Genomic DNA, 12,394 nt, shown 5'->3' with positions numbered 1-12,394 from the left:
CAGAACAGCAAGTTTAAAGCAAAAGTGACAGAACTAAAAGAGAATTAGTCAACACCACAATTATAGGTCAGGACTTTACTTATCCTCTCTTATTAACTGATAAAAGCAAGCAGTCAATCAGTAAGGATGCAGAATACTTAAAACTATTAGCCCACTTGATCTAATTGACATTTATAAAACACTGTATATAACAAAGATACACATTATTTTCAATGTATATAAAACACTCATCAACATAAATCATTTTTCATAAAATAAACCTCAAAATTTAAAGTATTTAGAATTATAAAAGTATGTTCCTTAACAACAGAATTAGACTAGAAACCTAAACAGAAAAATAGTTAATAAATCTCCAAATATTATAAATCAAACAACATACTTCAATAATCTATAGAGTAAAAGAAGATATCATAGGGAAAATTAAAAAGCATCTTGAAGTAAAAATTAAACCATAATATGACCAAAAAAACTTACATGATGCAGCTATAGCAACGCTTAGAGGTAGTAAAAATACTACACTACAAGATAATATTATAAAAGAGGAAAGGATTCAAATGTATTAACTTTTCAATGTAACTAGCTAAAAGAAAGGGCTAATTTATAAAACAAGGTAAGAGGAATAGAAAAATAAAGCAAATAATCCATCAACTCAAGTGTCAATGAATTCAATAATAAGATAAAGTATTAAAATTCCTTGAAACACATATGAACTACAAAATCTTTTTGAAAAAAAAAAAAAACAGATAATTAGAAATGCTGAACATACACTGAATAAATTGAATTACTTTAGTCTAGGCTCAGATGACTTCACAGGACATTCTATCAACACTGAGAGAGGAAATGTAACTCTATGCAAACTCTTCCATAAAATAAAAAAGGTAACACCATTTATTTTCAGTGTCTAGTATTATTATCCTGATTCTAAAACCAGATAGTACATGAAAAGAAAAGTATAGCCCAATGCTTCCTATGAATATCAATGCAAAATCCTAAAATAAAAATACTAACAAAAATCTAGCAATATATAAAAAAGATAATATACCATGATTGTTTAGAAGTTTATTCTAGGCATGCAATATAGGTGTAATATTTGAAAATCTATGTGATTCACTATATTAATAAACTAAAGTAGAAACATTACACAATTATCTCTATGAATGCAGAAAAACGTATCTGACAAAATCCAGCATCTGTTTATAACAAAAGTGCTCAGGAAATAACAGCAGATAATTTTAACCTGAGAGATGGCAAGCGTAAAAAAACCTATACCTAATATCATAATCAGAAGGGGAAATGTAAATACCACCTCCCCCAAATCAGTAATAATTAAATGTCTATTCTCACCATCTCTATACAACATTGTTCTGGCAAGCTTAGTCAATGCAAGGAGGCAAGAAAAAAAGAGATGAAAGGCATACAAGTTGGAAACAGATGACACAATCATCTATATTATATAGACTATCACCTTAAAAAAATGGCACTAAAACTAATAAGTATGTTCAAACCTGGTAAACTAGTGAGATAGATACATGTAACACCTCCACTAAAGACCTATTTACCCCAATTTCCTCAATTTCTTTTACTCAGTACAATGTCTGACTTTCAACAAAAAAATTGCAAGACATAAAGGGATAAAAATGTGTATTTTCAAGATATAAAGCAAGCCTCAGATATGACAGAGAGAGATAGATGTTGGAATTATGAGACCAGGAATTTGAAGCAGCTATGATTATTATACTACAGGCTTTAGTAGAAAAAGTGAACTACGAGCAAGAATAGGTGAGTATTATAAGTAGATAAATGGAATCTCTAAGAAAGCATCAAAGGAAATGCTAGCAATCAAAAACACCACCACAAAATGCCTTTGACAGGTTCACCAATAGTCAGAACACAGTCAAGGAAATAACTGGTGAGCTTGAAGAAACTTTCCAAACTGAAACACAAAGAGAAACAAGAATAAAAGAGAGCAGAACATCCAAGCATTCTGAGACAACTGCAAAAGATGCAATGTACATGTAACGGGACCAAGAGAAGAGAAGGGACAGGAAGGCGCAGAGGAACGCTTGAGGCAAGAGCGGCACCCCAAAGCCGGCGCTAGACGCCGTATTACAGACCACTTGGCCTTGCAGTTAGGCCTCTAACACATTTTGAATTTGTTTTCGTGTATAGAGTTAGAGAATGTTCTAATTTCATTCCATTACATGTAACTGTCCAAGGAAGACATACAAATGGCCGAAAGGCACATGAAGAGATGCTCAACATCGCTAATTATTAGAGAAATCTGACTCAAAACCACAATGAGGTATCACCTCACATTGATCAGAATGGCCAGCATTAAAAGTCTACAAGTGATAAATGCTAGAGAGGATGTGGGGTTGGGGGGAAGGAACCCTCCCTCACTGTTGGCAGGGATGTAAAATGGTACAACCACTGTGCAGAACAGTATGGAGGTTTCTTGAAATACTAAAAATAGAACTACATATGATTCTGCAATCCCACTCCTGGGCATGTATCTGGGGAAAATCACCGTCTAAAAAGGTACACGCACTCCACTTTTCAGAGCATCACCATTTACAATATCCAAGATATGGAAGCAACCTGAATGTCCAATGACAGAGGAATGGAGAAAAAAGATGTAGCATACATATATACGGCAGAATATTGCTCAGACATAAAACAACGCCATTCGCAGCAACATAGACGGACCTAGAGATTATCACACTAAGTGAAACAAGCCGGACAGTGAAAGATAAATATCAAATGGTATCGCTTATATGAAAAACCTAAAAGAAGATACAAATGAACTTATTTCCAAACAGAAAGAAGACTCGCAGGCATAGAAAACAAACTTACAGTTACCAAATGAGAGAAGCAGTAGGAGAGAGATAAATTATGAGGTTGGTATTAACATACACACTGCTATATATAAAATAGATAACCAAGAAGGATCTACTGTAGAACACAGGGAACTATACACCGTATCTTGTAATAACCTATAAGGGAAGAGAATCTGAATACAAAGAAAAATATACATATACGTACAACTGAATCGCTGTGCTATACACCCAATACTAACAGGATATTGTAAATCCACTATACTTCGATTAAAAAAAAATCTAATGTGATCTAAGACTGTATTAATTGTAGGTTAAAAAAAAAATAAGGTGAAACCATGGTAACACCTTATGAAAAGAAACTTGGAATAGCCATATTAACTTCAGACAGAGCCAACTTTAGAGGATTGAAAGTTATCATACAGAAAGAAACATTACATAATGATAAAGGGGTTAATTCTCCAGAAAGACATAACAATGCTTAATGTGTATGCATCTAACGAGAGTTTTGAAATACAATAGCCAAAAACTGATAGAACTGTAAGGAGAAATAGATTTAATTCACTATGATAGTTGGAGACTTTTAACATCCTTTTATCAGTAATTGACAGATTTAGAAGGTGGAAAATTAGAAGGACTGAAAAGCACCATCAGCCAACTGGATGAGTTGATATTTATAGACTACCTCCTCCAACAATGGCAGAATACATATTCTACTTAAGCTCACAGAACATTTACCAAGAGAAACCATATTCCAGGTCATAAAACACATCTTAAATTTAAAAGAACAGAAATCATACAAAGGTATGCTCTCAGACCACAAAAAAATTAAACTCGCAATCAGTAAGATAAATATATCCGGAAAAATTCCAAACAGAGATCAAATTGGAGAAGGCAATGGCACCCCACTCCAGTACTCTTGCCTGGAAAATCCCATGGATGGAGGAGCCTGGTAGGCTGCAGTTCATGGGGTCGCAAAGAGTTGGACACGACTGAGCGACTTCACTTTCATGCATTGGAGAAGGAAATGGCAGCCCACTCCAGTGTTCTTGCCTGGAGAATCCCAGGGACAGAGGAGCCTGGTGGGCTGCTGTCTACGGGGTTGCACAGAGTCGGACACGACTTAAGTGACTTAGCAGCAGCAGCGGCGGCAAATATCAAATAATATAGTTCCAAATAACACATGGGTCAAATAAGACATTTCAAGAAAATTTTAAATATATTTTACAGTAAATAAAAATAAATACAACTCATCAAAGTTTGTGGGATGCAGTAAAAATAGCCTACATAGGACAACTTACAGCACTGAATCACACATTCAAAAAGAAAGTTCTAAAAGCAACCATCTATGCTTCCAGTTTAGGAAGTCAGAAATAGAAGAGCAAATAAAATCTGAAATAATAAGAAAATAAATGAGTAGAAATCCATAAATTTTAAAATTGAAAACTGATAGAGAAAATCACCAAAATCACAAGCTGCCTTTTTGAAAAGATCAAGAAAATTGATGAACCTCTGCCACATTAAAAAGAAATTGTGTTCTATCAGGCCTTCTGGCATTTATAAGAGTGTTTTGTGTATACAAAACCTATTTGGTGCAAAAATTTTAATTTTTATATTGAAGATTATACTATTGCTCATCATGCCAAAAATGACTTCTCACATTTAATATTTATATGTTGAACTCTACTGAGCTCAAAATTACTACTGTCTGTTTACTTTTTGTGACATTTGACTGTTACACCTCTGTTTATCCTCTTATTTTATCCATTTATTCTGCGTAATTTTGTTTTATGTGCGATTCTTATACAGAACATCTAGTTACATTTTGTTTTTAACCTACTTGAGGGTTTTAAAGCTTAAACCATTTGCATTTCATATCGTAACTAACATGGTTTTGACAGCTGTCTGTGTTCTTTTATATCCTCAGTGCAACGCCTCACAATCAACAGAAGAGAGTAATTTTAAAGTTAAACTGTCAGAACATTTGGTAGATATTTGTGGCTCGTTTTTCTCTGATCTGAAGTCTTAGACTGGACCACCATTTGAGTACGATAAGGAAAACGTCAATATGAAGCTACCTAGATGCATCTGTTTAGCCTCTTTCTTTTCTCTGTTGAGTATTCATGTTGTACTTGTCTAACCTTACTTGACTTAAGAAAACAACAACAATCACTAACAGTGGCATAACTGCCATGAATCACCAAAGTCTTCATGCTGAATTTTTCAATCGGAAAATAGGAAGTCATGATTCAGTCATGAAAAGTGCCAGTGTAACTTTAATACTATTTCACCACACAAAGAAAAAGATACCAGATGGAAGCATGGATCTCCATAAGGCAATGGGGAATGCTACTAGTAGTAAATATAAAGCATTGTTAGCACATTAAAATATAATTGTCTAAAGCTAAACAGAATTACGATATATTGTGATGGCTTATAATATGTGAAAGTAGAATATATGAAAGTGAAGAATGGAAGAGGAAACAGAAATATGCTTTTCAAAGTGATATATAATATTAACTGAAGGCACAGTGTGGTAAGTGGTATACACAGAAAACTCTAAAACAACTTCACGACGAAAAAACAAAGGAGAATAGCTAATGAGACAATAGCTAAGATAAAATCAAAACAAAAATATTCACAAGAAGGTAGATAAAAAGGGAATAAAACTGCAAGATGGCAGATTTAAACCCAACTATGTTAATAATTGAATTAAATTAAAATGGGCTGCACATTCCATTAGAAGACATATATTATCTAATGAATAAGGAAAAAGTCAAAGTATGGTGCAGTGAGTAAGCTTGTGTGTTCCTCTTTCTCCTCCTACCATGGAGAGAGACCCCATGATGTGCTGGCTGGTGCCAGCTCTCTCCATAATCCACCTTCCGCCTCCCCCAAACCTGCTAAGACTTAGAGAAGCCAAAAGGTGGAGTAGAAAAAGATTACTGGATGACAAGCAGTAAGAATTATAAGAGCTAAATGAGCTATTCAAACCTGTAGTTGCTGCTCAAAAACTAAGTAAAGGTACAGACTGCGAATCTGTGGTACACGCATGGGTGGAGCACTAAGGGAGCTAAGTGTGAGCTCTCTCTTGACTAGACTGCAGTGAGAAAATAGGACGTAAGCAGTGAAGAACTTGAAAAATATGCTATAGTGAATAAACCACAAGCAGTGAGAAGCACAACAAGGCCGAAAAGAAAAACTCCAAAACTGAGACTGTGCAAATACTTTCTTGAACTACTAGAAACAACAAACGTGGCTGGCTGTGGGTATGCCATGGAGGGGTAGATATCTGCATGCATCATGACACATCTCCTTCTGGATTTGTACTGTGTTGTTTCTTTTAAAGAAAGAAAAGAATGAACAGAAAATGTCCTTAAAAGATCTAATAGAGTGTTTTGCCCTAGGTCCAAATACTGCCAAAATAAGTCCAGAATCTTTCCTTATATGGAAGGAAAAAATAAGAAAAGATGGATAAGCTTGAGCAAGAAATGGAAAGAAAGACTTCAAAACAGGGTAGGCACTAGTTTTCAGTGGTTGTGAAATGTATAAATTTTGTCCTGAGCTGGCTGATGATAACAAGGAGGAAGCAGACAATACCTGTTACACCCAGGGAACAGGTGGAGATGAGGGAGACGATTCAGTGAGGGATGTAGATGAGACAGGTATTACTGTAGCCACTCTTCAAAGATTGTAGCACATATACTTCAGAAAGAGATAAAAATAAATTAAGCAAAACTTCCCTGGAGCCTCAGACACTGAAGAATCTGCCTGTAATGCAGGAGACTCAAGGTTCGACCCTGGATAGGGAGGATGCCTTGGAGAAGGAAATGGTAACCCACTCCAGTATTCTTGCTTGGAGAATTCCATGGACAGAGGAGCCTGGCAGGCTACAGTCCATGGGGTCGCATAGGGTTAGACATGACTTAGCAACTAACACTTTCACTTTTCCTCAGCTACCAACTTTAGTTAGATTTCACCAGTTTTGCCACTTAGGGCCCTTTCCTATTCCAAGATCCAATCTAGAATTCCATACGACATTTAGTCATGCCACCTTAGTCTCTTCAGTTTGTGAAAGCTCCACAGTCATTCTTTGCATTTCATGAAGCTGACACCTTTAAACCTATCTGACCAATTATTCTGAGGTATAGGTCTCTCCATGCAGGCTTCTTCAGGTTTTCTCACGATCATACTGAGGTTATTCATTTTGAAGAATACTACAAAAGTGATACAGCCTTCTCATGTTATCATATCATGGGTTACAAGGATTTTGCAACGTTTGCCAAGGTTTGTTTTTTTTTTAACTCTAAAATTACTCTTTTAAATCTTTGTAAATATATATTTTAAGAGAGATATGTAGACATGCAAATATTCTGTTTCTTTACTTTTACCCACTAATTTTAGCATTCACTGGTGAAATGCATACAGCAATTTTTATTCTGGGGTTTTAATGATAATTTTCTATTTCCCTGATTCCTTCTACCTTTATTAATTCGAATTCACCTATAATGAAGATGGGGCTTCCCTGGTGTCTCAGGTGACAAAGAATCTGCCTGCAACGTGGGAGACCTGGGTACAATCCCTGAGTCAGGAAGATCCCCTGGAGAAGGGAATGGCAACCCACTCCGGTATTCTTGCCTAGAGAATCCCATGGATAGAGGAGCTTGGCAGGATATAGTCCACGAGGTCTCAAAGAGTCAGACATGACTGAGCAACAATACTGCTACTATTTTAATGAAGACCTGTCTCTTCTCAATATTTTATCTATTTGTTCAATCACTAATTTTGCAGTATAGACTAACGGACATGTATCTCATTCTTTGGGTCACATACAATATTTGTTTTGCTACTAAAATTGTTCCAGCTTTCTCCACTGGAAATTACTTAAGGTTGGTTCCTGTGTTCTATTAACATGAACCTTTCCATCTACCTTCCTTGTTGTTGTTTTTTTTACTTTCTGGCACCACAAAATTCCTTGGGCTCTTCTTTTACCTTCCCCATCCCAGCTGTGAGATCAACTACTTCTCCAAATAACTTTGATTCTTTTTACTGGAGAACGGTATTTAGTAATGAATATTTCAGTGTTAGATGTGATTAATGTCCTATTTAATGGTAAACAGTGTTTTCTCCCTAGAAACAATGTTTTCTCTCCTTAGAAACAAAACCAGGATGTTAACTCTCATCATTTCTATTCCACATTGTAGAAAGGTCCCAGGCAATATAATAAAGGAAAAGAAATAAAATACATACAGATTGAAAATGAAGTAAAGCTTTTTATTTTTATAAAATATGGTCATCTATTTAGATAACCCTACATCATGTACAAAAAAACTACTAAAACTAATAGCTTGTAGGATACAAGATCCCCATACAAAAATCAATCCTATTTCTACTGGTAGCAAACAATATGAAAATAAAATTTTAAAGTATCATTCACATCAGAAGACATGAAATACTTATGGATAAATTTAACAAAATATGAATAAGAACTAAACACTGAAAATTATGAAACATTACTGAGAGTAATTAAAGAAGGCCTAAATAAATGCCAATCCTCCCCAAATTCTTCTATAAATTGAACACAGTCTCACAGAAAACTCCCAGCAGACTTTTTTGTATAAAGTTGACAAACTTGAGTATAAAACATAGAAATTTACCTAGATAAATTCATATAAAACATCCTACCAGAGAATCTGAAAGCCTGAAGACACTTCAAAGATCATAATTTCCTGTGGGTATAAAACAACTTGTCCATTTCCACACAGGAGAGAAGCAGCAGACCTAGGATGAGCACCTCCACCTTCCAGCACTGAGTTATCTACAGTGGTACATGATGATACTCACAGGTAAGCTCAATTCATTTTTAACTTTCCCTAGGAAGAGGTTTCACTTTCCCCTAAAGGTGCTCATGCTCAGGCGCTCAGTCCTGTCTGACTCTTCTGTGACCCCCTGGACTGTAGCCTGCCAGGCTCCCCTGGTCATGGGATTTTCCAGGCAAGAATGCTGGCATGGAGCGCCATTTCTTCCTCCAGAGGATCTTCCCAACCCAGAGCTCAAACCCGTGTCTCCTGCATCTTCTGCACTGGCGGGCGGATTCTTTACCACTGAGCCACTGGGGAAGCCCTTCCGCTAAACATACCAGCATCTTCACATGCACCTTCATCTGGAGAGTTTCCCATGATACACAGCAATAGGAAGATAGCCAGCAATCATGTCATAAATGCATAGAAACAGCAATTCTCCCAAAGCACATTAGTAAAACTGAAAAGCACCTGACCTTAGAGATGAAGAATAAGTTATGCATTTTAAAGATATAAGACCCCTCAAAAATGTTTGAAAACACAGGTAAATTCATGAAAATAGCTACTGTATTAGCATTCCTATAATTAATTCCTTGTTTGTTGTAATACAATACAAACCCAAATAAACCCAATCTTACTTCCACCACCTTTTAGAAAGAGTGTCAAAATTTACGCATGCTGCTATGACACTGCTCTTCTTCGGGCATATGAAGGTGACTGAAAACATCAGGGCCATGCGACAGCCCAGATACCACCCCAGCCTCCAGCAAACCTGCAGCAAGTGTCGACGAGCAGAAACTTGCGATTTTTGCAGCTGTGCTTCTTTATGCAGGATACTTAACATTTTTGCTCAAGTTAAGCAGCAACTATTTTAATGTAAACTCTAACAATTTAAATTCATTTCTTCACACGCATCATCTAAAGCTATGTTTTGGCAGCTCCTTATACTGCCCTTCTTGCTGGCTTCTCCAGTTTCATTCACCACAAGGGAGCTGCCTGGGTATCTTAACAGTACCTTCACTCTGGGCATGCTGAGCCCATGGGGCACAGACAGGATAAGCCTTGTTTCTTCACTGTGTGCTGGCTGGGTTCTCAGTGCATTCCTTTTAGTTTAGTTCAGTTCAGTCGCTCGTCGTGTCCGACTCTTAGCGACCCCATGAATCGCAGCATGCCAGGCCTCCCTGTCCACCACCAACTCCTGGAGTTCACCCTTAGGTGATGCCAAACTCCAATCTTATTAGCCTATCTGACTCTCTGAATAGGACTGAAGAAAATCCATATTTTACCCCTTCTTTAAAGTTAGCAGTGCCATACCAATGCCCCACATTTAGTCTCTTAAGGAAATTTTTCTTTCTGTTTGGTTGTTGTTAGTGGTGGTGGAGTCCTCTTTGGACAGCGTATATACCAAAGGAATATTTAGTTGTGGCTTATAACTTTGTGTGCCAAAGGAAACCTTTGATCATATATTATTTCTAGGTTCTTTTGCAGTGCACTCACATGATAAACAGCAAGTGGTACTTTACAGGCTATATATGGATGCCACTCATGAAGAATTTCATCAGTATTATAAAGTAGATATATAACTGTCTACCTGAAGTTAATAAACATTGAGATACTTAAGAATGATCACAAACTTCTCACAAGGTTTGAGAAGGATCCATACCTTAGTGCTTTATACATGGTAGGAACTCAAGAAATGTAAGTTTAATTGAAGTTTGAATAGAGGTACCGTAACATGGTGCCTCTATTTTAAACACCTAGTTATAAGAAATGCTTAAAATCATCACATTCTCTATTACTGTAACATAATACAAAAATGATGCACTTGTCTTACTTCCTCATAACTCTATGATATCACTCTATCTTTGCTTTGGGGATTAACAGAGAAGAGTATTTGGCAAAAATTAAGACACTGCATAAATGTTGCTGATAAATACATTTTAGAGAAAAACATGAAAACCTAGAATAAACTGAAATGGAAGGACTGAGTACATAAACTGACTAGGTAAGAATTACAAGCAAATGCTGAATAACATAAAAATTTCATAGTAAAATTTTCATGTGAGCATTTGAAAATCAAAATATCAAAATCATTGACTGTACTAACAGTATCTAAAGTAGTAAAACTAAAATTAAAAAGATTTAAAAGATAAGACAGACACAGTAATTTCCTATTTCTAAACTTAAGTAAACACTGCAGTATTAGAAACAAGTATAGATTAAAAATAAAATTATATGATTTGTAGCATCCATCTTGTAAGTCTTGAAGTTCTATTTCAAGTAAAAGAGAAGCCCCAAAGAAGACAAATAAACGTATTATTTTGTTAAATATTAAAACTAAACTGCTTTAAATTCCTTTTAAAAATCAGGAACTGTATAAATAAATATGAAGCATTCACTTTAAAATGAAAGGTATAGAGACAAAGTTTCAAAATTGTGATTGCTTTGCTAGTTTTCCTGAAGAATCATAACATTGGTGCCTTTATTTTTTCTGAATCAATGAAATGATGAGAAGTAAACTAACAAATTATTGTGATAATAAAGAGAAAACATCACATTGAATAAAATTTCAAAATGCATTTCAGATGTAAAAACTACCAATAATGGTTTGTGCTAAGACGTTCAATATTCAATTAAATAATAGAGTAAAAATACAATACCATGAAGATAACTGACCTTTTTATCATACACATCTTGCCAGTTTACTCCAGAAAAGAAACTGTGTCTCATAATTTCTTTTGCATCATCTGGTCCTCCACCAAGGCTGTGAGAACATAAATAAAATTAAATGATTATAGAACATTTGCATAAGCTGAATGCATAACTACAAAGCTTTTGTGAAATGTAACTTTCTGTGTGTAAATAGTTTTTGCGATAAATAGCAATAAAAATAAAAAGCTTTTGTTGTAAGATCTAGTTTTCCTAATACACTATTAATAAGAATTTGGCTTGGGACAGTACGGTATTTGAAAAAAGCACAAGTTTTGGAGACAAACCAGAGCTAGCAAGCAGCTCTAGAACTTATGAGGTGTATGACAATGAAAACTTACTTAATCTCAGTTTTCTCATCTGTATTGTGGGAATAATAATACCAGCATGGAAGATTACTGTTAAGTAATCTTAATTACAGTAAGATTAATCTTACTGCTTACAGTAGCTTACTGCTAAGCATTTAGAAATAACAAGTACCTAGCACAATAAATAACAGCTATTGTCAATTCTCAAACCAAAATTATTTTAGAATGACTTTAGTCAAAATGCACCCTTGTCAACATAAATTCTGAAAAAACTACATAACTGGTTAGAAAAAACAATTTAGAGAGCATTGCTAATAGAAGCCAATAAATCGCTTTCATATTTCAAATGAATTTTCAGAGAAGTGAGAAAGTTAATATATGAACTATCACTGTAATGGAATCTGCTATACAGGTTTCAATATAAATTAAAAATTTATGTCCCCTTCTTTGAAGATACTCTTATTCAACTGATACCTGACACAATCTGAAATTCAGGTGTTTTCTAGATTTCTCAGTTTCATACAGTACATACTAGCCACTCTGAAGAAAGGATGAGAGAAACAGAAAACAACAGAGGAGGAAGTAAGATGGGGGGAAAAGAGGGAAAAGAGAGAAATAAAGAAAGGACAGGGAAACAAGGAGGAAAATAAAACAAAGGAAATCTATTTTTAAATCTGAATTTGATAGAGCAAGTTTTATTTGATTTTACTCATTGTTAGGAATGATACATGCTGGTAAATGC

The 12,394-nt window shown here is 35.3% G+C and overlaps 1 protein-coding gene across 5 annotated transcripts in view; it reads right to left on the bottom strand.

The window, feature by feature from the left end:
- AKT3 (AKT serine/threonine kinase 3) overlaps positions 1-12,394 on the bottom strand; it is a 281,577-nt gene that overhangs the window by 25,051 nt on the left and 244,132 nt on the right. For all 5 annotated transcript variants that reach the window (XR_009595810.1, XM_060396454.1, XM_042257196.1 and 2 more), the window contains one exon: positions 11,312-11,399. Coding sequence is in view for 4 of the 5 variants with exons in the window: in XM_060396454.1 (XP_060252437.1) it covers positions 11,312-11,399 (88 nt within the window). In the remaining variant the exon portion in view is untranslated. The remainder of the gene's footprint in view (positions 1-11,311; positions 11,400-12,394) is intronic.

The sequence above is a fragment of the Ovis aries genome, chromosome 12, assembly GCF_016772045.2.
Source record: "Ovis aries strain OAR_USU_Benz2616 breed Rambouillet chromosome 12, ARS-UI_Ramb_v3.0, whole genome shotgun sequence".
Classification (NCBI taxonomy): Eukaryota; Metazoa; Chordata; class Mammalia; order Artiodactyla; family Bovidae; genus Ovis; species Ovis aries.
The sequence above is the reverse complement of the archived record's forward strand: the minus strand, read 5'-3'. Positions and strand labels throughout refer to the sequence as shown.